The sequence below is a fragment of the Macaca fascicularis genome, chromosome 16, assembly GCF_037993035.2.
Source record: "Macaca fascicularis isolate 582-1 chromosome 16, T2T-MFA8v1.1".
NCBI lineage: Eukaryota > Metazoa > Chordata > Mammalia > Primates > Cercopithecidae > Macaca > Macaca fascicularis.
The window spans coordinates 41,431,654-41,459,137 of record NC_088390.1 but is presented as its reverse complement, the minus strand read 5'-3'; the positions used below and the strand labels follow the sequence as shown (position 1 = coordinate 41,459,137).

The window sequence follows — 27,484 nt, the reverse complement described above, 5'->3', positions numbered from 1 at the left end:
CTGTAGTCCCAGCTACTCAGGAGGCTGAGACAAGAGGATCGCTTGAACCCAGGAGGTCGAGGCTGCAATGAACTGAGATCTCACCAGGGCACTCCAGCCTGGGCGGCCGACCAAGACCCTGTATCAACCAAAACAAAACAAACTTTTGAAAAACAGACGCAGGTGTCCCTGGGTGCTTTGCTGCTTCTTGGCACCTGTCGTATAATCTGTAATGATGTGATTTCTGTGATTCCTTTTCATTGTCTGTCCCTCGCTCACAGGTAAGCTCCCTGGGGGTAAAGGCGGGTCGTCTTGGGTCGCATTTTGTCCCCAGCGTTTGGAACGGAAATTGGCACACAGAAGGCTCTTTAGAAGGCCGGTGTGTGTGCTGCGTTAGAAAGTAGAGGCCGGATGCGGCCGTGGGTGGCGTGTTGAGCGCAGAGCGGGTCGTGGGCGGTGGAGAGTGGCGCGCCGCGGGCTGGGTGTAGGGGGCGCAGCGGCTCTGCCCCACGCGGCCCGCAGATGGCGCTGCAGGCCAGGTCCTCGCCGCGCGCCAGCCTGGAACCCGGAAGCGGCAGCGCGGCCCGACCGGGCTGGCGGGCTCTGGAAGCGGGAATCCCGGCGGATCCCGGGAGGGCCGATAACCCCCAGCCCTACCCTTGGTGCCGCCTCCTCCTCCCTCCTTCCTCCTCCTGCAGCCAGCGCGCCTGTGTCCCCTCTAGGAAGGGGTGGAAGAGGGGCGTCTGGAGAGGACCCCGCGAATGCCCACGTGACTGGCAGTCCTCCTTGGGGCTCTTCCAGCCTGCAGGGAACATGGGCGTACTCAGAGTCGGACTGTGCCCTGGCCTCACCCAGGAGATGATCCAACTTCTCAGGAGCCGCAGGATCAAGACAGGTGACCGGGTGTGCGCGTGCCAGAGAGCCGCGCGGGCCGCGCACAGCCTGGGCAGGCCCCGAGGGCTGGCACCCTGCCCTGGCATATTTGCAGGGAGCTTCTCCTCCATTCCTAGAGGGCCACGCTTCTGGAGAGGCTCAGGAATGGTGGGCGTGGGGAGCCAAGCTCTAAAGCAGGGTGGAGGATTCCTATTGTGTGCAGGGCACCGCGCCGGCTCTTGCAGCTTTGTGATTTCACAGTGGCCTCCTGAGAAGGCCTGCTGAGAGGTAGAATTGACACCCCATTTGACAGATGAGGAAGAACCAAGTGTGGGAGGGCCCCCGCCTCTCTGCCAATCCGCTATACGTGTTTTGTTTTCAGTGGTGGACCTGGTTTCTGCAGACCTGGAGGAGGTAGCTCAGAAATGCGGCTTGTCTTACAAGGTGAGCTCCGTATCTATCTCCACACTCCAAACCTGAGTGTCTTTAAAAGTCCATCGCAAGCCAGCTGGGCGCGGTGGCTCACGCCTGTAATCCCAGCATTTTGGGAGGCCGAGGCGGGCGGGCCACTTGAAGTCAGAAGTCAGGAGCTTCAGACCATCCTGGCCAACATGGTGAAACCCTGTCTCTACTAAAAATACAAAAATTAGCTGGGTGTGGTGGCGGGCGCCTACAATCCCAGCTACTCGGGAGGCTGAGGAAAGAGAATGGTTTGAGCCCAGGAGGCAGAGGTTGCAGTGAGCCGAGATCATGCTACTGCACTCCAGTCTGGGCGACAGAGTGAGACTCTGTCTAAAACAACAACAACAAAAGTCTATCCCACGCCAAAGGGAGCAGAGGGGTCTCAGATATTGAGAAGTGGGGTGAATGAGACCCTGGGATGCCAGCTTCTATGGGCAATTCGTTGCTGAGCAGTCTGGGCCCCTTTGGCAGGCCCTGGTTGCCCTGAGGCGGGTGCTGCTGGCTCAGTTCTCAGCTTTCCCCTTGAATGGCGCTGATCTCTATGAGGAACTGAAGACCTCCACTGCCATCCTGTCCACCGGCATTGGCAGGTTTGTATGTGTACTTGGGGAAGAAGGAGAGAGGCAGGAAGATGGGGCTGCCTCTCAGCTCTGCTTTTGATGCTTGAGTAGACAGGAGTTTTTTTTTTTTTAAGCAATAATGGACGGGAAGGAAAGGGGTCAGGACTTCTGAGTTCTTATCCTATAACAGGGTTATGGGTTTCTCAGCCTTGGCACTTGATATTTAGGGACAGGTAATTATTTGTTGGGGGTTGGAGGCTGTCCTGTGCATTGTAGGATGTGTAGCAGCATCCCTGGCCTCTGCCCACTAGATGCTAGTAGCACCACCCTTGCTCCAGTTGTGACCATCAAAAATGTCTCCCGACATGGCTAAATGTCCCCTGGGAGGCACAACTACCTCTGGTTGAGAAGCACTTTCCTATCACACAAGATGTCAGTATCTCATTATTTTCACCATCTTCTCTGGCCCTAATTCTTGTTTTACTTAAGGATATGGCAAGAGAGAACATTTATTGAGTGCCTACTATGTGCAGGCATTGCCCGTATGTTCTAGGTAATCTCTTCAGTGACTCTGCCAGTTAGAGATTATTAACCTTAGTTGACTTTAACCTAAGAGGAGCAAGTGGCAAAGGTGAGGCTCAAGCCCGGGAGTATGTGGCCCAGACCTTGGTTCCTTCACCACATCTGCAGCAGTAGGGAACAGGAGAGTTCAGATAAAGGAGGAGTTGCAGGCTGGGTGCAGTGCTCATGCCTGTAATCCCAGCACTTTGGGAGGCTGAGGTGGCAGATCACTGGAGGCCAGGAGTTTGAGACCTGCCTGGCCTGCCTGCCTGCCCAAAATGATGAAATCCTGTCTCTACTAAAAATACAAAAATTAGTCAGGCGTGGTGGCAGGCACCTGTAGTCCCAGCTACTTGGGAGGCTGCGGCAGGAGAATCGCTTGAATCTGGGAGGTGGAGGTTGCAGAAAGCTGAGATCACACCACTGCACTCCAGCCTTGGTGACAGAGCGAGACTCTGTCTCAAAAAAAAGGAGCAGTTATATTCTGCCACGTTGTTTGGTGGGTTGGGGAAGAGTTGCAAAGACGACAGACGTTTGCTGACCAAGTGAGTCTTGACCTTTTTCCTGGTCCATTTGTTCAGAAATTGATGAATAATTGCCACCACAAACGTCTTTGGATTGGTTTGGCCCTTTCTGTTTCCTTAACACATTCTCTTGGCAGGGTTCATGCAGCATGGTGCTTGCTTTCCCTGGTTGGGGGTCTGAGTCTGTGATCCATCCAGCACTGGCTAAGGGCCTGCTGGGTGCTTGGTACGGGCAGATGATACACACGAATGAGGCAAGGCCCCTGCCCTTAAGGCCTCTAGTTGGGTGTAGGGGAAAAGCAAGTGAATACAAGAGAGGTGTAAGCACCGAGGGAGGCAGCAGTGAGGAGGAAGTGGTGAACAGGAAGCCGATTGGCCTTGGGCTTAGGGAGTTTATAAATCCAACAGATATGGAGGGTGCACTCAAATGGTAAGCTGGGAGGATTGCAGCTGCCTCAGGTCCCTGCAGGGTGATTGTGGAGTGGGTTCAGGAATGCTCTGAAGAAGGCAGAACTTGGGCATGGAGGAACAGATGGACTTTTGCTGAATGCTTTCTATGAACAAGGCACTGCACTGAGCACTTCACGGTACATTATTTCATTTATTCATCATAACCACCAATGAACATGTTACTGTTTAAATCATCATTCTAAGCTGGGCGAGGTGGCTCACGCCTTTAATCCCAGCGCTTTGGGAGGCAGAGGCGGGCGGATGACGAGGTCAGGAGATCGAGACCATCCTGGCTAACATAGTGAAACCCCGTCTCTATTAAAAATACAAAAAATTAGCCGGGCGTGGTGGCGGGCGCGTGTAGTCCCAGCTACTCGGGAGGCTGAGGCAGGAGAATGTCATGAACCCTGGAGGTGGAGCTTGCAGTGAGCCGAGATTGCACCACGGCACTCCAGCCTGGGTAACAGAGCAAGACTCTGTCTCAAAAAAAAAAAAAAATTAATAAATAAATCATCATTCTAAAGGCAAAGAAATTGGGACTCAGGTTAAATGACTTGCTCAAGATCGTGCAGTTAGCAAACGGCAGACCAGTTATTTAAGGTCATGCCTGTCACACTCCTAAGTCTAAGAATGCGGCTCTTAACTCATCTGCCGGGCTGCCTCCCTGGAGGCGGGAGGCCATTGTGAAAGCAGGGTTATAGGCAGTGGGGTAGAGGTGTGCAGGGTGGAAGGGTGGCAGAGGCCAAGCAGGGCCCTGGCAGTGCTGGCCCGGGGTGTGTGAGTCCAATCTAGGACCTGTTGGTCCTAGTGGGAGACCTGTTGAAGAGGAACTGTGACAAGGCCTACTACCAGGAGGAATATATTATGAAGAATCAAAGCTGACTCACCAGGTTTCTAGCCTCTCCCCTCCCCTCCCCTCCGCTGCCCTCCCCTCCCCTCCCCTCCCCTCTCTTTCCTTCCTGACTGAGTTTCACTCTGTCACCAGGCTGGAGTACAGTGACGCGATCTCAGCTTACTGCAACCTCCACCTCCCAGGTTCAAGTGATTCTCCTGCCTCAGCCTCCCGAGTAGCTGGGACGACAGGTGCATGCCACCACACCCAGCTAATTTTTTGTATTTTTAGTAGTGATTGGCTTTCGCCATGTTGGCCAGGATGGTCTCGATCTTCTGACCTCGTGATCTGCCCGCCTTGGCCTCTCAAAGTGCTAGGATTACAGGCGTGAGCTACCGTGCCCGGTCTCTAGCCTTTCTAACGATGTGCTATGGACAGTTAATGGTGTAACTTTAAAACTTGGGAGGAGGGGAGTTCTGTAGTCAAAAGTTTGAGAAATGCCTGACTAATCCAAATTAAAAAGGTTTCTCTGTTGTAGGCTGCCTCAGAGCCTTTAGTGCTGAGGTGCAGTGATTCCTTACAGGGTGTTATAGCGTGTAATGTACCTTGGGAAAAGCTATGTTGATGAGGGAGATTGATTATTCCTTACAGGCCAGAGCTAGGTCTGTTCATCCCAGAGTCCCCTCATTTTAGAATAAGACTCAGGAAGTATGAGGCATTGAGGTGGTGTGTGAATGGATGACTGAAAGAATGGCTAAAAGGCAGTTCAGAGGGAAAGGCAGAGGATAAGTCCCAGAAAACCTGTATTCTAGTCAGTGGTAAAACCCAGGTGCACTTCTCCTTTACAGGGCAAGACAGGGGTCTCTCCCTATTGACATGCCGAGTTAGAGGTGATAGGGACATATTGGTAGGAAGTTCCTCTGGGCAGTAGGAGAGGCATGGAATGGAAACTCAGGTGAGAAGCTGGCTAGAAGGGGATTTGGGAATAACTTATACAGACTGATCTTCACAGCCAAGGATGTGGTTGATTCTTGACTAGAGTCAGCACCAGTTGTTCAACCCCAGCTGCATGTTGGAATTCACCTGGGAAACTTCAAGAGAGAGATTCATGCTCTGGTCCCAACTCTAGAAATTCTAACTTAATTAGTCTAGGCCAGTGGTTCCCAAACTTGTGTGCCCATTGGAATCACCTAAGGACTCTTTTAAATATTATAAAGTCCAAGACTCCCCCAGACTAATTAATCTCATTCACTGTGAGTGGGACACAGGCATCAGTATTTTTTAATTTTTTAATTTGTTTTTTAGAGACAGGGTCTTGCTGTGTTCCCCAGGCAGGAGTGCAGGGGTGCACAATCATAGCTCACTGCAGCCTTGAACTCCTGGACTCAAGCAGTCCTCCTGCCTCAGCCTTCCAAGTAGCAGGGACTACAGGTGCTCACCATCATGCCTGGCTAATTGAAAAGATTTTTTTGTTTTGTTTTGGTAGAGACAGGGGTCTTGCTATGTTGTCCAGACTGATCTCAAATTCCTGGGCTCAAGCAATCCTCCTACCTCGGCCTCCCAAAGTGCTGAGATGACAGGTATGAGCCACCATGCCTGGCCAGGCATCAGTATTTTTTTTTGAAGCTCCCAGGTGAATCCAATGTGCAGACAACTTTGGGTACTGCTGATATAGGCATTTTTTTTAAAAAACTCCCCTGATTTTAATGTGCAGGCAGGATTAAGACTAACTACTCTAGTCTAATGGTTCTGAAACTTAAGCGTGCATCAAAATCACCTGGAGGCCTTGTTGAAACCCAAGTTTCAAGTGTGGGCTGCATTCCCAGAGTTTCTGATTCAGTAGGTCTCGGGGAGGGGAGCTGTGAATTTGCATTTCTAGCTATTCCTTAAAGGTTGCTGATGTACCTAGTCTGGGGACCACACTGGGGTTCCCTTGATCTCCATGGGAAGAATGGAATCAGGAGGGGCAGAGGCTGGATGCTTATTAAACAGAGACGGGGTGAGCACAATTATCTCAAGAAGCCACAGGGCTAGAGTGGTAACCAGAATGTTTTGACTGGTAGGAACCTGTGGGTATAATCGTGGGGGTCCCTGGAATTAAAATGGATGGGGGCCAGGCTCTGTGGCTCATGCCTCTAATTCCGGCACTTTGGGAGGCCGAGATGGGCATATCACCTGAGGTCAGGAGTTCGAGACCCGCCTGGCCAAAAGGGCGAAACCCCATCTCTACTAAAAATACAAAAATTAGCCGGGTGTGGTGGTGGGTACTGTAATCCCAGCTACTCGGGAAGCTGAGGCAGGATAATTGTTCGAACCAGGCGGAGGTTGCAGTGAGCCAAGAGCACACCACTGCCCTCCAGCCTGGTGACAGAGTGAGACTCTATCTCAAGAAGAAAGAAAAAATGGATGGGGTGCTTACTGAAGTGCTGCTTGACATATACAGAGAGGTCATGGGAGGTCTTCAACAACCATCTCAAGGACGGGAACCTGGGAAGGTGATTGTAGGGCTAGGAAAGGGACGCATGTGGTCAGGCATTGGTACAGGCTGTGGGGAAGAAGCTTCAGCCTAGAGATAGGGCAGGGTGTGGAGGGCAGGTGGTGACCTGTTTCATGTGGTTGAAGGACAGAACCTGGATTAGGAATTGGCATGTCATGAGGTTTATCCCAAGTCTTTCACAGCCAGTGTTGATGATACAGAAGCTAAATAAAAGTGATAGCACCTTTCTATTACTCATTTTTCTGGAATGATTATTGGGCACCTCCTGTATTTCAGGCACTGTGCTAGTGCTGGGGATGCAATAGGGATAGGACCCAGTCCTTGCCCCATGGTGCTCTCAGCTAGATGACCAAGACAAACAAAAACAAGCAAATAAAAAATAATGACAAACCCCTAGGACTAGTGAGGATACAAGATCAACACATACAAATCAACTGCATTTCTCTATACTCACAATGAACATGTTGAAACTAAAATAAAAAACACTACCATTTATTGGCCAGCTGCAGTGGCTCATGCCTGTAATCCCAGCACTTTGGGAGGCTGAGGCAAGTGGATCACCGGATGTCAGGAGTTTGAGACCAGCCTGGCCAACATGGTGAAACCTGGTGTCTACTAAAAATACAAAAATTAGCTGGGTGTGGTGGTGGGTGGCTGTAATCCCAGCTACTCGGGAGGCTGAGACAGGAGAATCACTTGAATCTGGGAGGCGAAAGTTGCAGTGAGCGGATATTGTGCCACTGCACTTCAGCCTAGGTGACAGAGTTAAACTGTCTCAAAAAAAACCAAAACAAACAAACAAAAACACAATACCATTTATAGTTGCTTCGCAGAAAATGAAATACTTGGGTATAAGTCTAACAAAGCATGTGTAGAATCTGCCTGCTGAAAAATTTCAAATTGCTGATGAAGGAGATCAAAGATGACTCAGATAAATGGATGACATGTACTTTGTTCATGGATTGGGAAACTGAACATAATGAAGATTTCAATTGTCCCCAAGTTGATCTGTAATTTAATGCCATTTCTATTAAAATCCCAGCAAGGGTTTTTTTTTTTTTTTTTAATAGACATAGGCAAGCTTATTCTAATAATTACGGAAAGACCAATTTTACCTAGATTAGCTAAAACAGTTTGGAAAAAGGACAGTTGGAGGAATCAGTCTACCCAGGGTTAAGACTTGCTATATAGCTACACAGTTAAGCCTAGTGTGGTATTGGCCAAGGGACAGATGGACACAGATCAATGGAACAGAGTAGAGAACCCAGAAATAGACCTCCACAAGTATATACAACTAATTTTTTTTTTTTTTTTTTGAGACAGGGTCTTGCTCTGTCACCCAGGATGGAGGGTGCTGGTGCTATTACAGCTCACTGCAGCCTTGACCTCCCTGGGCTCAGGCAATCCTTCCACCCCAAGCCTCCCAAGTAGCTGGGACTACAGGTATGGGACACCATGCCTGGTTATTTGTATTTGTATTTTTTTTTTTTTTTTTTTTAGACGGAGTTTCTCTCTCTCTTTTTTTTGTTTTGAGATGGAGTTTCACTCTTGTTGCCTGACCTGGAGTGCAATGGCGTGATCTCGGCTCACCGCAACCTCCGCCCCCCCGGGTTCAAGCAATTCTCCTACAGGCACACACCACCAGGCCTAGCTAATTTTTTTTTGTATTTTTAGTAGAGACGGGGTTTCTCCATATTGGTCAGGCTGGTCTTGAACTCCTGACCTCAGGTGATCCGCCCGCCTTGGCCTCCCAAAGTGCTGGGATTACAGGCATGAGTCAACGTGCCCGGCTGGAGTTTCTCTCTTTTTGCCCAGGCTGGAGTGCAATGGCATGATCTCAGCTCACTGCAACCCCCGCCTCCCGGGTTTGATTCATCTGCCTCTACCTCTCGAGTAGCTAGGATTACAGGTGCATGCCACCACGCCCAGCTAATTCTGTATTTTAGTAGAGATGGGGTTTCACCATGTTGGCCAGGCTGGTCTCGAACTCCTGACTTCAGGTAACCCGACCGCCTTGGCCTCCCAAAGTGCTGGGATTACAGCATGAGCCACCGCGCCCAGCCTATTTGTATTTTTTTGTAGAGACAGGGTTTCACTATGTTGCCCAGGCTGGCCTCGAACTCCTGGGCTCAAGCAATCCTCTCGCCTCAGCCTCCCAAAGTGCTGGGATTACACACAATTGATTTTTGACAAAGGTACAAAAACAACGTGATGGAGGAAAGACAGCCTTTGAACAAAGGGTGCTGGGGCTATTGGACATCGTAGGTTAAAAATATGCAATAATAAACCTAAACCTTATACCTTATATAAAAATTGAAAATGGATCATGGACTTTAATGTAAAACCAAATTGTGTAATTTTTTAGAACAAAACAGGAGAAAGTCTAGGCAAAGTGTTCTTAGATTTGACACCAAAAGTATGATCCATGAAAAAATTTTTGATTAATTGGGCCTAATCAAAATTAAAAACTTTTGCTGCACAAAACAGAATGAAAAGAGAAGTACAGAATGAGAATAATAGTTGCAAGCCATGTATTCAACAAAGGACTTGTATCTAGAATGGAGAAAGAATTCCTAAAACCCAACAGTAAAAAATCAAACAATTCAATTAGAAAATGGGCAAGGGCTGCCTCACACCTGTAGTCCCAGCACTTTGAGAGGCTGAGGTGGTTGGATTGCTTGAGCCCAGGAGTTCAAAACTGGCCTGGGCAACGTGGCAAAAACCCTGTCTCTACCAAAAAAATACAAAAGTTGGCTGGGTGTGGTGGCACATGCCTGTAGTCCCAGCTACTTGGGGGAGCTGATGTGGGAGGATCACCTCAGCCTGGGAGGTCAAGGTTGCAGTGAGCTGTGATCATGCCACTGAATTCTAGCCTGGGTGACACAGTGAGACGTGAGACCCTATCTCAAAAAAAAAAAAAAAAAAATGCCAGGTGCAGTGGCTTATGCCTGTAATCCCAGCACTTTGGGGGGCCAAGGTGGGTTGATCACCTGAGGTTGGGAGTTCGAGACCAGCCTGACCAATATGGAGAAACCTCGTCTCTATTAAAAATACAAAATTAGCTGGATATGGTGGCGTATGCCTGTAATCCCAGCTACTCGGGAGGCTGAGGCAGGAGAATTGCTTGAACCCGGGAGGTGGAGGTTGCGGTGAGCCGAGATCATGCCATTGCACTCCATCCTAGGCAACGCTCCGTCTCAAAAAAAAAAAAAAAAAAAATCAACACTATTAACTATTAGGGAAATACAAATTAAAAACAAAATGAGCTATTATTACATACCTATCAGAAAGACTAAAATAAAAAAATAGTGATAATACCAAATGATGAGGATGTGGAAACACTGGACTACTCATATATACATTGCTACTGGAAATGTAAAATGGCATAGTCACTCTGGAAAATAGTTTGGTAGTTTCTTATAAAATTAATAATGCCTTTACCATACCACCCAGCAATTGTATTCTTGGGCATTTATCCCAACGATGTGAAAACTTGGGTTTATACAAAAACCTGTAAAAAATGCTTTATAGCAGTTTTATTCACAATAGCCCCAAAGTGGAAACAACCAAATGGCCTTCAGTGGATGAATGGTTAAATAAAGTGTGGTACATCCATACCATGGAATACTTTTTAGCAATAAAAAGGAATGAACTATCCATATATGCAACAACTGGGATGGATCTCAAGGGAATGATGCTGAGTGACAAAAGCCAATTACAGGGCCGGGCACAGTGGCTCATGTCTGTAATCCCAGCACTTTGGGAGGTTGTATTGGGCAGATCACTTGAGGTCAGGAGTTCAAGACCAGTCTGCCTAACATGGCGAAACCCCGTCTCTCCTAAAAAATACAAAAATTAGCCAGGTGTTTTGGTGGGCACCTGTAATCCCAGGTACTCGGGAGGCTGAGAGAGGAGAATTGCTTGAACCTGGGAGGTGGAGGTTGCAGTGAGCTGAGATCGCACCACTGCACTCCAGCCTGGGCAACAGAGTAAAACTCCGAAACTCCGTCTCAAAAAAAAAAAAAAAAAAAAAAAGGAAAAAAAAAGCCAATCACAAAGGTTACATAGTGTATAATTCTATGTACATAACTTTGTTCTTGAAATAACATAATAGAGATTAGTGGTTGTCAGGGGTTCGGGATTGGGGTGACTGGGAGGAATGTAGCTATAAAAGAGTAGCAGGAGGATGACTTATAGTGATGGAAATGTTCTGTATCTTGATTATAGCGGTTGTGTAAATCTACATATGTGATAAAATGGCACAGAACTAGACACATCGTACGTGCTTGAATGCTAGGAACATTGGTGAAATCTGAATAAGCTCTGTGGATAGTACCAACATCAGTTTGCTACTTGTGATATACTATAGTATTTTCTTTCTTTTTTTAAGGAGAAAAGGGTCTTGCTATGTTGCCTGGTCTAGACTTGAACTCCTGGACTCAAGTGATCCTCTCACCTTAGCTTCCCAAGTAACTGGGACTATAGGCCCCTGACTAGTACAATACATTTTGTAGTACAATTGTTATTATTAAGGGAAACCAGGTGAAAGGTTCATGGACTTTTTGCAACTTCCTGGGAATCTATAATTATCTCAAAGTTGTTTTTTTTGTTGTTTGGTTTTGTTTTGTTTTTTGAGACGGAGTCTTGCTCTGTCAACAGGCTGGAGTGCAGTGGCGCGATCTTGGCTCACTGCAACCTCCGCCTCCCGGGTTCAAGCGATTCTCCTGCCTCTGCGTCTCAAGTAGCTAGGACTACAGGTGCATGCCACCATCAAAGTTTTTTTAAAAACAAAACAAAACAAAAACACAAATTTTGGGAAATGCTATCAAGGAAACCGACAAACGGCTGGGCCTGGTGGCTCACGCCTGTAATTGTAGCACTGTGGGAGGCCGAGGCAGGTGGATCACTTGAGGTCAGGAGTTTGAGACCAGCCTGGCCAACATGGTGAAACCCCATCTCTAATTAAAAAAATTAGTCAGGGATAGTGGCGGGCGTCTGTAATCCCAGCTACTTGGGAGGCTGAGGCAGGAGAATCACTTGAGCCTGGGAGGTGGAGGTTGCAGTGAGTAGAGATCATGCCACTGCTCTCCAGCACTCCAGCCTGGACAACAGAGAGACTCCATTTCAAAAAAAAATAATAATAATAAATAAAAGGAAACCCACAGGGCCTGAGATGAAAAAAATGAAAGGAGGACCTTCTGATGGGGTGAAGAGGCCTCTCTGGAAAGCTGATCTTTAAGAATGGAGGGATGAAGAGAGACCAGAGAAGGAACATTGGGGCATTCCCTCTTTCCCAGAAGAAAACATCAGGAGAAGCCTCCTGGCCAGTGATGTTCAAAGACAGAACCAGTGCTTGAAAGGAATGTCTTGGCCGGGCGCGGTGGCTCAAGCCTGTAATCCCAGCACTTTGGGAGGCCGAGGCGGGTGGATCACGAGGTCAGGAGATCAAGACCATCCTGGCTAACACGGTGAAACCCCGTCTCTACTAAAAATACAAAAAACTAGCCGGGCGTGGTGGCGGGCGCCTGTAGTCCCAGCTACTCGGAGGCTGAGGCAGGAGAATGGCGTGAACCTGGGAGGCGGAGCTTGCAGTGAGCCGAGATCGCGCCACTGCACTCCAGCCTGGGTGACACAGCGCGAGACTCCGTCTCAAAAAAAAAAAAAAAAAAAAAAGAAAGGAATGTCTTACTTTTCTTCTTGGTACCTTTTCCCCTCTCTTCCTACTAACCTCTTGTGTTGATTTTCTTCTTTTTTGCCATCAGCCTGGACAAACTGCTTGATGCTGGTCTTTATACTGGAGAAGTGACTGAAATTGTAGGAGGCCCAGGTAGCGGCAAAACTCAGGTACACGTGAGGCCCGCAGTCAGGAGGATTTGAGGGTGAGGGTGGTAGGTGCATAGCCCAGGATCCCTGGGGGAGCTTCAGCATACTGATGAGTTCAGAGCCCAACAGAGAGAAGATGGGTGATGAGGAATGGGGCTTGGACTCAGCGCATTTGTGTTGCTGGAATCTGGGCAAGGTTTGGTGGGGAGCTCCCATTCTGGACCCTCTCTGAAGTGTCAAGTTCATCCAATGCCCCCACCCCCAGGTATGTCTATGTGTGGCAGCAAATGTGGCCCATGGCCTGCAGCAAAACATCCTGTATGTAGATTCTAATGGAGGGCTGACAGCTTCCCGCCTCCTCCAGCTGCTTCAGACTAAAACCCAGGATGAGGAGGAACAGGTAAGGGGCAGGATGCTGGGTTCCATTGAGATTCTGACACAAGAAAACCCCATTACCCCTTAACATTGTAAGAATTTGGGTTGAATAGTCATTCCTTGCCTTCAAACTTGCTGTTCTGTTAATACATCCCATATTCCTTAAGCCACCCCTGTTGATACCATCATCCTATTTGGGATGCTACTCGCACCGATTCTTCCAGAAAACCCTCCCAGCTCTGTGCATGCCCTAAACCAGGGCTGGTAAACACCGAGCTTTGTGTTTCCAGTCCATTTCTCGCCCATGAGAAGCATCACTAATCAGTCATATCCCTCTTTCCTCCTGAGTTTGAGTACTTTACAGCTCAGCACCCAGGCAGCCACCACCATGACAACTGGCCCATTAGACAAAGCTCATTTGCCACCCTGGACCTGAATCCTTGAATCCAGGTGCCTCTTCCTTCTCAGCCTTACCTCGACCCCCTACTCCCTCTTATCCAAAGCCCTTGCTTCTCTTTTCCACCCCTTCAGGCAGAAGCTCTCCAGAGGATCCAGGTGGTGCATGCGTTTGACATCTTCCAGATGCTGGATGTGCTGCAGGAGCTCCGAGGCACTGTGGCCCAGCAGGTGAGCCTGCTGTTCTGCCCCTCCTTGCTTAACTCAGCTTGCCAGGTGCTATCTCTGTGGGCCGGTGTCCTACTACAGACTGTTTAGAAATGCAGATGTGCAATTTGGTGACTCCAACTATGCTTGCTACTCCCAGGATGGAATTCCCAAGCGCCTAAATCACATACCTCATTGTTTACATGTTCATCTTCCCTGCTGAACAGTAAAGCCCCCTGAATGGAAGTATCATGTCATATTTATCTCTGCATTCCCCACTAGGTGAGTGAGGAATACTTTTAGCTGCCAAGTAATAGAGGTTGTCTGACAGAGACTTGAACCTTGAGGACATTTAATTATGTCACATGAGTTGGAGGTTAGCAGGTCCATGCTATCGGGGCAACAGTTGGTGTGTCTGATTTTCTTGTTCTTCCCCTCACGGTTGCAAAGAGGCTGCCGAAGCTCCAAGTATCTTGTCTTCACACATCCACATCCATATTCAAAGCAGTAAAAGATAGATGGTTCTTTTCTGTACCTCCTCCCTTTTATCAGGGATGAAGAATCTTTCTCCAGAGCCCACTAATATGTCCCTCTTCCCCTTACATCTAGTTGGCCAAAATGGAGTTATGTGTGTATCTTGGACTAAGGCCTGGGCCCACTATCCCTGAAGTCAGATTTCTGCCCAGTGCCCAAACACATTCAGAGTCGTGTTAACGGGGAGGATTTAGAATGGCATTTGGGTTGGTACTTTGCTATTCATGTTGGATGCTTAGACAAGATTTGGTGCACTGATTTATAAATGACTAGATGTGGAGGATACCTTAAAGATAGAATAGTTCATCTCAAACTTTTCCTCTCACCCCAAAGCACGACATGTTCGCACAGGCATCCCCGCAACTATATATAAAGTCAACGATTTTTACAAACTTTAGAACATATAATAGTTGAACAAGCTGGAAGTGGTGGCCCACACCTGTAATCCTAATGACTCCAGAGGCTGAGACGGGAGGATTGCTTGAGCCCAGGAGTTGGAGGTTGCAGTGAGCTATGATCATGCCACTGTACCTTACCCTGGGCAGCACAGCTAGACCCCGTCTTTAAAAAAAAAAAAAAAAAAGTTGAACAAATACTTTTCTCAGAAGTCATAGCTGGTTATGACCCACCAGTTTGTTGAGACATGATGCTGAGTAGTGCTGATCTCACTTTTAGAGATGAGAAGAGTGAAGGCCAGAGAAGTGAAGTGAGTTGACCAAAATTGACCACATATTTAGGACAAGAACTAACCGTATAGCCCAAATCTCTCAATTCCAGATCAGAAGACTGTATTTTTTTACTGTAGGACCATTAGATGGTATATCTTCTATTACTGCATAATAAGTTACCAAAACCTTGGTGGCTTAAGACTTGGATTTTTTATCTCACAGTTTCTAGGGGTTAAGAATCTGAGGCTGGGAGCGGTGGCTCACGCCTATAATCCCAATGTTTTGGAAGGCCAAGGCAGGAGGATCGCTTGAGCCCAGGAGTTCAAGACCAGCCTGGGCAACATAACAAGACCCTGAAAAAAGAAAAGGAAGGAAGGAAGGAAGGGAGGGAGGGAAAGAAAGAAAAGAAAAGAGAGGAAAGAAAGAAATAAAGAAAGGAAAGAAAGAGAGAGAGAGAAAGAAAGACAGGAAGAAAAGAAAAGAAAAAGAACCAGAATCAGGATATAAGAAGTAAGGGAGAAGACAAAAGAAGCATCAAAAACAGTTTAAGTCCAGGGAAACCAGGAGGATGCTCCTTCTTGTGTAAAGACAGAAAATTATGGTTAGAAAGATGGCACCAGGCCAGGCATGGTGGCTCATGCCTGTAATTCCGGCATTTTGGGAGGCCAAGGTGGCCAGATCACTTGAAGCCAGGATTTCGAGACCAGCCTGGCCAACATGGTAAAACCCCATCTCTGCTAAAATTACAAAAATTAGCCGGGTGTGGTAGTGCACACCTGTAATCACAGCTACTCAGGAGGCTGAGGCAGGAGAATCGCTTGAACTTGGGAGGCGGGGGTTGTAGTGAACTGAGATAGCACCACTGCACTCCAGCCTGGGCGAAAGAGCAAGACTGTCTCAAAAAAAAAAAAAAAAAAAAAAATTAACTGAAAACTACACTACCCTAAAGTCATCAAATTTCAGAAAGCCCCATGTAGAGTACTGAGACCTCTGGTCATGGATCTCTCAGCAGCCATCTCTCTCCTGTGTCCAGCCTCCCACCGTGGTGGTAAGGCCCTTCTTTTCCGACCCCCTCCTTTTTTTTTTTTTTTTTTTTTTGAGATGGAGTCTCGCTCTGTTGCCCAGGCTGGAGTGCAGTGGCTGGATCTCAGCTCACTGCAAGCTCCGCCTCCCGGGTTCACGTCATTCTCCTGCCTCAGCCTCCCGAGTAGCTGGGACTACAGGCGCCCGCCACCTCGCCCGGCTAGTTTTTTTTGTATTTTGTAGTAGAGACGGGGTTTCACCGTGTTAGCCAGGATGGTCTCGATCTCTTGACCTCGTGATCTGCCCGTCTCGGCCTCCCAAAGTGCTGGGATTACAGGCTTAAGCCACCGCACCCGGCCCAACTCCCTCCTTTCTTTCCCCTGTCCTGCTAACTACTAACCTCAAATTCCTAACTTCCTTGGCTGAAGAGTTTAGCCTTCTCTTTACTTCACTGTCTTCTTCTAGATCATGCCTCCAGTCCTCATCTTCCATATCTAAAATGCCTCCAAATAAATTCCTTAAGTCTTGCTCTGTCACCCAGGCTAGAGTGCAATGGCATGATCTCAGCTAACTGCAACCTCTGCCTTTTAGGTTCAAGTGACTGTCATGCCTCACCCTCCTAAGTAGCTGGGATTACAGGTGTGCACCACCACGCCCGGCTAATTTTTGTATGTTTAGTGGAGATGGGGTTTCACCATGTTGGCCAGGCTGGTCTCGAACTCCTGACCTCAAGTGATCCGCCACCTTGGCCTCCCAAAGTGCTGGGATTACAGGCGTGAACCATTGTTCCTGGCCACTTTAGTGTAGTTTTGATGTCCTGTGATTTAAACCCTTTCTTTCTACCCAAGTCTTCACTGAAGTCTGTTATACATACCAATGGGACGAGGGAGACATTGCTGCTGATGACATTCTGTGATGCCCGTGCAGCCTGCTGTATTTGGGATGAGGGGGGCTATTTCTTACTAGTTTTAGATAGAAAAGCAAGCTTGTCCTGTAATGTGTCCTAGAGGCCAACAGGTTCATGAGTGCTTCCCCCACATTCCTTTAGGTGACTGGTTCTTCAGGGACTATGAAGGTGGTGGTGGTGGACTCGGTCACTGCGGTGGTCTCCCCACTTCTGGGAGGTCAGCAGAGGGAAGGTGAGTGATGTGGCAGAGCCTGGGGCCAGTGGAACGTGACCTCGCCTCCCAGCTCTGGAGTCTGGTCTCTGGCCAGCCCCGTCCCTGGTTTTCCACTGCCCTGCCTCTCTGCTTCTCCTCGTCCTGCAGGCTTGGCCTTGATGATGCAGCTGGCCCGAGAGCTGAAGACCCTGGCCCGGGACCTTGGCATGGCAGTGGTGGTGAGGAAGCAGACTTGGCCAATGAACTTGATTTCTAGTTATTGCTAGCTCTTTATTTCCCTTAAATGTCAGCTTCTGAACCCCAAAGTGGCCCTTTAGGAAAGGGACATATTCCAGCTTCCCTGGGTCAGCTACAGCTTTGCACCATAAATAGCTACGGGAATCAGGAATTGTCTTGTTGTTTTTTTGTTGTTTTGTTTTGTTTTGTTTTCCTACATTTTTTCTTTTTAGAAAGGTTTATTGAGGTATAATTTACATAGAGTACCTTTCTCTTTGTCTGAAGTTTGACTAATGGATATAGTTGTATCCAGTCTTGTGACCCCACCAAAAGGTCCCCCAGGCCCAGGCAACCACTGATCTGTTTTCCATCCCAATAGTTTGGCCTTTTCCAGAACTTCATATAAATGGATCTTTTTGCTATTGAAGTAACTTTTTCTGCTTATGAGGTAGTTTTTTTAAAGTCTGCATGCTTCTCATAGAAAAGATAAAAAATAAATATAAGATTCAAATTTGTCATCAATCTCCATATCCACAGAAACCATATTGATATTTTTACATATCTCCATACAATACTTTTTCTACATATTTACTTATACTTTTAGTCAACTTTCTTTCTTTTTTTTTTTTTTGAGATAGGGTTTTATTCTGTTGCCCAAGCTGGAGTGCGGGGGCACAATCACAGCTCGCTGCAGCTCGACCTCCCGGGCTCAAGCAATCCACCCGCCTCAGCCTCCCAAAGTGCTGGTATTACACGTGTGAGCCCACTCTTAACCAGCTTTCTAACTAAACTAACCTCATGAGAAAAAAAAAAAAATGGGCCAGGTGCAGTGGTTTATGCCTGTAATCCCAGCACTTTAAGAAGCCAAGGCTGGTGGATCACTTGAGCCCAGGAGTTCGAGACTAGCCTGGGCAACATGGAAAAACCCCACCTCTACAAAAAATAGAAAAACTAGGTGGCCTCGGTGGCAGGAAAATTGCTTGAGCCTGGGAGGTCGAGGCTGCAGTGAGCTGTGATAATGCCACTGCACTCCAGCCTGGGCAACAGAGCAAAACCTCATCTCAAAAACAAACCAAAACAACAACACAAAAAATACCATCTGAGTCCATTTCCTATGTTTTAAAATATATTTTTTACAAATGTAATTTTTAGCAGCTATATATTTTTTCCAACTTCTCTTATTGTGGTAAAATACATATAACATAAAATTTACTACCTTAACTATTTTAAGGTATACAGTTCGGTGGTGTTAAATACATTCATGACGTTATACAACCATCGCTACCATCCATTCTATAACTCTTCACCTTGTAAAACTGAAACTCTGTACCCATTAAAAATAACTCATTTCTCCCTTCCCCAGCCCCTGACAACCACCAGTCTACTTTCTGTATCTATGCTTTTTGACTACTCTAGGAACCTCATATACATGGAATCATATGGTATTTACTTTTTGTGACTGGCGTATTTCACTTAGCATAATGTCCTGAAGGTTCATCCACTTGGTAGCATGTGTCAGAATTTCCTTCCTTTTAAAGACTGAGTGGCCGGGCGTGGTGGCCCACGCTTGTAATCCTAGCACTTTGGGAGGCTGAGGCTGGTGGACTGCATGAGTTCAAGAGTTTGAGACCAGCCTGGACAACATGGCGACATGTGCCCCATTGCCTTCTGGTTTGGGTCAAACCTGAGGCATCGAGATTTAGTGGAAAGAGCAGGGCACAAGTCAGGAGGCCCAGGTTCTAGTTCCAGACCTGCCATTAGGCTTTGTAACTTTGGGGAAGTTATTTCTCTGTGCTAGGCCTCTGTTTTCCTCACTGTAAAATGAAGCAGTAGTAACAGATATACTAGCATTATGGATCTGTAAGTCTGTTTCTGCTGCAGGTGACCAACCACATAACTCGAGACAGGGACAGCGGGAGGCTAAAACCTGCCCTCGGACGCTCCTGGAGCTTTGTGCCCAGCACTCGGATTCTCCTGGACACCATCGAGGGAGCAGGAGCATCAGCTGGCCGGCGCATGGCGTGTCTGACCAAATCTCCCCGACAGGTGAGCCAACCCCAGGAAGATACCAGTAACCTTGGGCCCTGGAGGGTGGTGGTTTCCATACCCACAGATGTCTTCAAGAAGAACTCTTTAGAGGCTGAAACCTTGCAACTAAAGAAGCTACCCACTTGGGTTGCTTAACTCCACTTACTCCTTCCTATTTCTTCTTCCAGCCAACAGGTTTCCAGGAGATGGTAGACATTGGGACCTGGGGGACCTCAGAGCAGAGCGCCACATTACAGGGTGATCAGACATGACCCGTGCTGTTGTTTGGGAAACAGGGAAGCATTGGGGACCCCTCCCAACTTTTCTTCCCAGTGCCTGCTGTTTACTGCCACCTGGCACTGGTGACTACAGAAGTTCTCAGGCTGGCCAGAAAAGACATCTTGGGTTCCTTGGCCTCACTCTCTGTAAGCATATAAACCACAGGCGAAAGAGGATGCTGCAGTGTGAGGACCCAGAAATTCATACTGGTGCCACGTTTCCTTCCCTTATTTCTAATATGTATGTTTCCAGTGGAAACCAAGTTCACCCTGGCTGGGAGCATCTCGGAAGAGGCATGCTGGCGACTGGATGGATAAACCAGTGCATCCCCATTGTGTCCTGTGCTCCCTCCTAGCACAGTGGCGAAGCCGGGAAAGCCTCTAACTTGCCTTTGCTGCTGCTGCTTTTTTTTTTTTTTTTTTTTTGTCTCTGCCTTTCCATTTGTTAAATGGGGGCCCACTCTTCCTTAGCTCTGTCTCTGAGTTACTGAGTTCAAATAAGCTTATAAATGAAATACTCTTCCTTATCTCTGTTTTGCTCTTAAAAATATAAAAAGGCAATTCCCCAAGCCCCAGAGCCACCTGATTTCCCCTTAGAAGGTGGTATTTCAGTTTCCCCCCAGTGAGGCCCAAAGAACAGTTTATTCCTCCTTTCCTCTTGCTGATTTGGTTTCAGACCTGCATGCATCACTGTAACTAGGTGAGAACGTGTGGGCTTGCTGCAGTCCCAGGGATATAATTTAACAGAAAGGGAGGATATGACCTGCACCACTCCCTGGTGAATCTGGCCACTCGTTTAATATGCATGGTGCCCTGTGGGGCCCCTTCACAGTATAGTGTAACCAGAAGTGCTGAACCATGGGGTTCAGAGGTGCCTTGCCCATAAACAGGCAGAGGAGAATTTGCACAGTAAATAGAGCCAGCTGGGAAAATTGATGCTGACGTAAATAATACATGGCAAATCTAGTCCTTTATGCAGAAATTCATTGCTGGTGGCTCCAAGATGCAATATAATTACACCTCTCTTCCTGCCAGCTGTACCACAGCTAGTACCCTAGTACTTTTACCAGCACTGTGGCCATCCATCTGAGAGCCATGACCCTGGCTGGGAGGGGAGGAGGACACCAGGGAATGGAAAATAAAAGGAAAAGTAGAGAACTGATCAGGATTGTTTACTGGCCACATCTTTTAAAGGAAGGTCATCTTTCTTGGTTAGAGAGCCTGTTGTGTAATTAATCAGTTATGTCTTGGCTGCAGGAAAGGAGGGTCAGAGTTACACTCAGAAAGTAATGACATTTAGAGGTGATGAATGCAGCAGGGATAGAACCATGGAGGATTGGGAAGGAGTGGCAAACTGGCACCAGGGTTGGATTGAGGACAGGGTTGGTAAGCCTAAGCCTGGGTTCCCCCAGGCTTGCTTTTACAGAAGACCCCAGGAGAAATTAATCTTCAGTATCTTTATACCATGGGTGATTGGCACATTCCTGCAACCACAGTAAGAAGCAATACATGAAGCTGGAAATTGCAAATTCCTGCCACTCGAGGTACTATTTGGACATCTTAAGCCCATAGCAGACATCACCAATTGGGCACAAGCACTCTTTTTTGTGGAATTCAGTGTTTTTGAAGTTTTTCTCAATACAGCACTCCAGGGAGCCACTACCAGTCAGTTGGAGTTGGTATTCAAGGTGGTGTCTGGTTGGCATCTCTGCCCTATTCCCTGTATGTAGTGAGTTCAGGTACTTAATACCTAACTGAGGACCCTAGGACTGCAGTTTGAGATCATCTGGGGCCAGGCACAGTGACTCACACCTATAAGGGTAGCACTTTGGGAGCCTGAGGCAGGAGGATCACTTGAGCCCAGGAGTTTAAGAGTTTAAGACCAGCCTGGGCAACATGATAAGACCTCGTTTCTACAAAAAAAAAATTTTAAATTAGCTAGGCATGGTGCACCTGTGGTCCCTACTACTTGGGAGCCTGAGCCAGAAGAATCTCTTGAACCTGGGAGGCTGAGGCTACAATGAGCCCTGATCGCACCACTATACCCCAGCCTGGGTAACAGAGCAAGACCCTGTCTCAAGAAAAAAAAAAAAAAATCATCTGGCCCATCCTGTTACTTAACAGAGAAGGTACCCGAGGCTCAAAAAGGATGATTGACAGTCCTAGTGGCAGAATGGAGGTGTGATCTGGAACCCAGAACTTGATTCCTAGGCCAGGACACTTTTTTTTTTTTTAAATCTCCACATTGGCCAGGCGTGGTGGCTCATGCCTGTAATCTCAGCACTTTGGGAGGCCGAGGTGGGTGGGTCACCTAAGGTCAGGAGTTCCAGACCAGCCTGACCAACATGGTGAAACCCCATCTCTATTAAAAATACAAAAATTAGCCAGGCGTCGTGGCGCATGCCTGTAATGCCAGCTACTCAGGAGGCCGAGTGGGGAGGATCGCTTGAGCCCAGGAGGCAGAGGTTGCAATGACCCGAGATCATGCCACTGCACTCCAGCCTGGGCAACAGAGACTCTGTTTCAAAAAGAAAAAACAAAACGAATCCCTGCATTTTATTTATTTAATTTCCAGTCCATACAGGTCTATTCCTGCTAGGGCTGTAACTCCATCTGAAGGCACCATAGCTCTCACTCAAGTTGCTGCTGTGACCATGGGAAGGTGTTCCATTCACTGCTACTTCAGACCACCATGTGACATTCCTGCAGGCTGTGTCCCTCACAGCCACCTTTATCCTTTGGATCCTCCTAGACCAGGGCTTTGTCTTGCCTGCCTGCTGCCACTGCACTCTGTTCTGGTCACATCACACTGTGCAGTCCCCTGGTAGGACTTGGGCTGGGCTGGCTCTCCTGTCCAAGTGCCTTTTGCTCCTTTTGCTTATGTGTCTGTCTCTGCCCAGCTCCCAGTATCTGGTGCACACCCACCCTGACATCCTTTTTTATGCCTCAGCTGTGATCTAGATCGATGCTTACAGTAACTCCCCTGTATTATTTATTCACTGTTCATGTGTCTGCCTACAGGCTCCCACTTTTTGTCAGTTTTTCTCTTTACACATTATGGAAGCTCAGTAATTATTAAATAGATGAATGATGTTTTAAAAATATATTTTTAAAAAAGCAAAGGACTGGCTCTATCTCAGGGGTTCCTTCCATAAAGTGTCAGCTTTCAGTTTCCCCTATGGGAGTGGTTTGAGACCTGAGGGTACTCTCTAGTTCTTAGGAAAAAAAAAAAAAATATATATATATATACACACACACACACACACACACACACATATATATACACGCACATACATATATATACACACACACATTATATATATGAGCCAGGTGCAGTGGCTCATGCCTGTAATCCCAGCACTTTGGGAGGCTGAGGCAGGCAGATCACTTGAGGTCAGGAGTTCAAGACCAGCCTGGCCAACATGGTGAAACCCTGACTCTACTAAAAATACAAAAATTAGCTGGGTGTGGTGGCTCGCACCTGTAATCCCAGCTACTTGGGAGACTGAGGCATGAGAATTGCTTGAACCTGGGAGATGGAGGTTTCAGTGAGCCGAGATTGTGCCACTGCACTCCAGCCTGGGCAACAGAGTGAGACTCCATCTAAAATATATATATACACACACACATATATTCACACACATATATATATATATATGAATGAATGAGTGGGCTTTAATACATTTTAAAGATGGCAAGGGAGGAATGCAGGAACATTTTTCTCTTGATCTAATCACTGAGTCCCCAGAGTGTCTTCTTACAGATTTTTTACAGGGGACTATTGTATGCCCTATGTCTGACATCAGACAAAATTAATGTTGAGATCCTACTATGTGCTAGCGCTTGATGGCCTTAATTAAAAATCTGACGTTTGAATTCCCAAGGACTCAGGCAAAAGGTCCATGTATCATTAAGGCTGCAAGTAACAAAACCTAACTTAAAGAAGTGTAAATAATAGGGACACTTATTTATATATATTTGTTTTATGTTTCAAGACAGATTCTTGCTCTGTCACCCAGGTTGGAGTGCAGTAGCACAATCACGGCTCACTCTACCCTCTACCTCCCAGGCTTAAGTGATCCTTCCACCTCAGTCTCCCAAGTAGCTGGGACTACAGGTGTGCGCCACCACACCCATCTAAGTTTTGTATTTTTTGTAGAGATGGAGTCTCTCTACGTTGTCTAGGCTGGTCTTGAACTCCTGGGCTCAGGTGATCTAGCCACCTTGACCTCCCAAAGTGCTAGGGATTACAGTCAAGAGCCACCATTCCTGGCAGGGACACTTATTATCTCTGATAACATGAAGCCCAAGGTTCATTAATTTAGTGGCTCATTGTCAAATGGCATAGGGCCTTTGCATCCTTCTGCTCTGTTCTTTTATGTTGGTTTTGTCTTCAAGCTTGTTCCCCTTATGAAAGCCTGGCTGCAGCCATTCTGAGCATCAATCCAGACATGACAATATCTACAGGCAGGAGAAGGGTCATCTCCTGTGTGTCCTTTAAAGAACAAGGTGTTAACATGCCAGGAACTATGACTCCTGCCTGTAATCCCAGTACCTTGGGAGGCCAAAGTAGGAGGATCGCTTGAGGCCAGAAGTTCCAGACCAGCCTGGGCAACATAGCAAGACCCTATCTCTATAAAATAAAATAATAATAAAAATTAAGAAAACAAGGTGTTAAAAGACAAAATTAAAGCAAATATAGTTTTGCAGATTGTAATTGACTTTTATTTGCAATTCTAGAATTGGGCTGCCCTCAGAACCAGGACAGGTTCAGAGAATTCCAGAACTGCAACATAGTCTGAAAGCATTTATGGTCAGAAAACAGAAATGAGATACAGAGACAGCTAATTGGTTACAGCTCTGCCTTTGCCTTATTTGAAAATGGTTTGAATAGTTGGCTGCCTGGAACCCACTGAAGCTGATGATATGATTGGCTGAGACTCAGCAATCTGTTACAAAAGTATACTCCTAAGTTAGGTTTTCAGGTAGTTTGCATACTAAGGCTGCAGTTTGTTAAGGGCCCAAGTACGGAAGCCTCCTCAGGTCAATTTTTTTTTTTCTTTTTGAGATGGAGTCTTGCTCTGTTGCCCAGGCTGGAGCGCAGTGGCATGATCTCGGCTCACTGCACCCCCGCCTCTCGGGTTCAAGTGATTCTCCTGCCTCAGCCCCCTGAGTAGCTGGGATTATAGGCACATGCTACCACGGTCAACTTTTTTTTGTATTTTTAGTAGAGACGGGGTTTCACCATGTTGGCTGTGGCTGGTCTCGAACTCCTGACCTCAGATGATCTGCCTGCCTCGGCCTCCCTAAGGGCTGGGATTATAGGCATGAGCCACTGTGACTAGCCCTCAGGCTAAATGTAGCTTTTGTTTGTTTGTTGCTTGTTTGTTTGTTTGAGACAGAGTCTCACTTTGTCACCAGGCTGGAGTGCAGTGGCACGGTCTTGGCTCACTGCAACCTCCGCCTCCTGGGTTCAAGCAATTCTCCTGCCTCAGCCTCCAGAGTAGCTGGGATTACAAGCATGCACCCCCATCCCCGGCTCTTTTTGTATTTTTAGTAGAGACGGGGTTTCACCATGTTGGCCAGATTGGTCTCAAACTCCTGACCTCAGGTGATTCACATGCCTCTGCTTCCCAAAGTGCCTGGATTACAGGCATGAGCCACTGCACCCGACCCCAAATTTAATTTAACAAAGGACTAACTCAGAACTAACTTCCAACCAAAGCTGACTCACCTCAAATCTCACTGGTGCAGAATTGCTTCATACACCCACGTGTAATACAGTAACTGGTAAGAAAAAGGGACTGCTGTGATTGACTCAAACCAACTAGGAAATAGCCCTGGAGCTGAGGCTGGGGACAGGTTTTCCTGAAGCACATGCTGGAGCCACTGAAAGAAAAATGGGAGTTCTGCTTTCTACTAGAAAGGAGAGTGTGTGGATGAACTGGATGCTGGGTGGGCAGCCTCTCACTAGTACCTACCGTAGTCCCCAAGACGAGTTAATCAAGTCTCTATTATGTATTCTTAGGCCCCTGATGCATGTCTCATTATGACCTTAGGACTGCCTTGTGGCAGAGGGACTCATTCCACTTAATAGACAGTAAATGGGAGCTCAGTGAGGTTAAGGACATAAAGCTAATAAGTGGCAGCACGGGAATCCAGACACATGTCTGCCTGATACCAAACCCATTTTGTCCCATCTGCATGCTGCCTTCTGCTGTAAATATGTAAATGTTTCCACAAAATTCTTTTTCATACTTTGCCCTGATAGCAGCAAGGGCTGCACATCCCAACCTCTTTTCAGCTTAGCTCTGCATAAAAAGCTGGATCACAGATCTACTTTCTCAGCTCTTTCTGATTTCCCCCAGAGAAGTTACAAGAGAATGACAAACACTTGGAGAAGGCAGATACCATTAGTATTAAAGAGAACTGGAGGTTTAGGGGGAAATAAAGCTGAATAAAAAACAACAGGACCGGCTGAGTGTGGAGGCTCACGCCTGTCTTCTCAGCACTCTGGGAGGCTGATTCGGGTGGATCATTTGAAATCAGGAGTTCGAGACCAGCTTGGCCAACATGGCGAAACCCCATTTCTATTAAAAATACAAAATTTAGCTAGGCGTGGTGGCGGGTGCCTATAGTTCCAGCTACTCAGAAGGCTGAGGCAGGAGAATCGCTTGAACCCGGGTGGCGGAAGTTGCAGTGAGCCGAGATCAGGCTACTGCACTCCAGTCTGGGCGACGGAACGAGACTGTCTCAAAAAAACAAAACAAAACAACAGGGCCTCTGCAGCCCTGAGATGTGAAGAAGGAGGAGATAAGGGATTTAGATGTATATCCTACTAGGTTTTTGCTGTGTTCTGTCATGCAGTTGTCTGGGTAGGATTTATTTTTTAATTTATTTCAGGGGCCATGCTAATCTTCTTTGTATTGTTCCAACTTTAGTGTATGTGCTGCTGAAGCAAGCACTGGGTAAGGTTTAAACTGTCGAATTCTGGTTGGCATTGGAGAAGGCTCTGCGATGCATAGGCCTTAACTTAGAGTTAGGTATATTATTAATCCAAAGTGATCCTGAATGCTTTCTATCATTTTTTCTTGTCCTATTGCACTGTATAAACTGACTTTTAGTACTACACGGAATAGAAGCAACAGTAACAATCATCCTTGTCTTGTTTCTAACTGTAGTGGACTATTTACAATATTTTACTGAGTTAGATGCCTCAGGTTCCATGTAGCCGCTCTTTATCAAGCACCTCACTGGGTTTCCCTTCAGTCTTGGAGGAGTCTGGGTATTGGCCATGACATTTACCATGAATGATGGAGTTCTCTCTGCCAGGTCCTCATGCCCTGGATCTGTACGGCTGCACTTCAGCTGCTGCACAAGTTTGACTTTTTGAGTAGCCCTTGAATCTCTGGTCTTCCTTGGCCTCTCTGTAGTTTTTGGCCTAATAGCCTCAGCTTAAGTTTGAGTTTTGTAGGAAAATAATGGGCCTGTGCTGACAAAGATACAAAGTCAAGGAACAGGATTTTTTAGATCTCAACTAACTTGGTCCTAGCTTTGACATTTACTTGCCGTATAACATTGGATGAATAACAGTCTCTTTAAATCTTAGTTTCATCCACTGTGAAATGGGAAAAATAACATCTGTTTCATAGAGTTGTTTTAGGATCATGTAGCTTATGTAAAACACTGGATAGTTTTCCAGGCATGACATAGGCACTCAATCTCATATTATGAAGCTTATGATACATGGGAGGTACTGATGACAGCTTTCTTCTGTCCAGGCAGGCCCAGCTACATGGTGATATGACCAGTGCAGTCACACAGGGCCCCATGCTTAGCAGGGCCCTGCACTTAGTTTAATGCTCTGCTGTTGCCATCTTGAAATTCTTAATTTTTAAACAAGGGTCCCATATTTTGCACTGTTTCTTGCAAACAATGAAGCCAGTTCTGTCTTCAGGAATGGATCAAGCGCTAGTACTGGCTCTTCTCTTTGGGCAACATCCTTCCATTGATTTCTTAGGGAGTAAATTCCTTGAAGGGTAACCTCTCTTAGAAAAACTAGGGTTAGCACCCTGTG

General features: G+C 47.0%; 1 protein-coding gene and 1 pseudogene across 7 annotated transcripts; one reads left to right on the top strand and one right to left on the bottom strand.

Moving 5' to 3' along the window:
• Nucleotides 1-546: 546 nt before the first annotated feature.
• RAD51D (RAD51 paralog D) lies at nucleotides 547-22,161 on the top strand. 7 transcript variants are annotated; one of them, XM_065531231.2, is made up of 11 exons: nucleotides 547-874; nucleotides 1,235-1,296; nucleotides 1,786-1,904; nucleotides 12,501-12,582; nucleotides 12,827-12,961; nucleotides 13,468-13,563; nucleotides 16,813-16,903; nucleotides 17,033-17,103; nucleotides 18,983-19,147; nucleotides 19,318-19,387; nucleotides 21,983-22,161. In XM_065531231.2, exons 1-11 carry the CDS (start codon nucleotides 793-795, stop codon nucleotides 22,012-22,014), a joined length of 1,005 nt encoding a protein of 334 aa, XP_065387303.1. In that variant the 5' UTR covers nucleotides 547-792; the 3' UTR covers nucleotides 22,015-22,161. The 7 variants fall into 7 exon arrangements, with proteins under 7 accessions (XP_065387303.1, XP_065387301.1, XP_073875118.1 ...); XM_065531229.2 differs by lacking the exon at nucleotides 21,983-22,161 and adding an exon at nucleotides 19,661-20,569; XM_074019017.1 differs by lacking the exons at nucleotides 1,786-1,904; nucleotides 21,983-22,161 and adding an exon at nucleotides 19,661-20,569.
• Nucleotides 22,162-26,307: 4,146 nt separating this feature from the next.
• LOC123569587 (U6 spliceosomal RNA) lies at nucleotides 26,308-26,372 on the bottom strand (annotated as a pseudogene).
• Nucleotides 26,373-27,484: the final 1,112 nt, after the last annotated feature.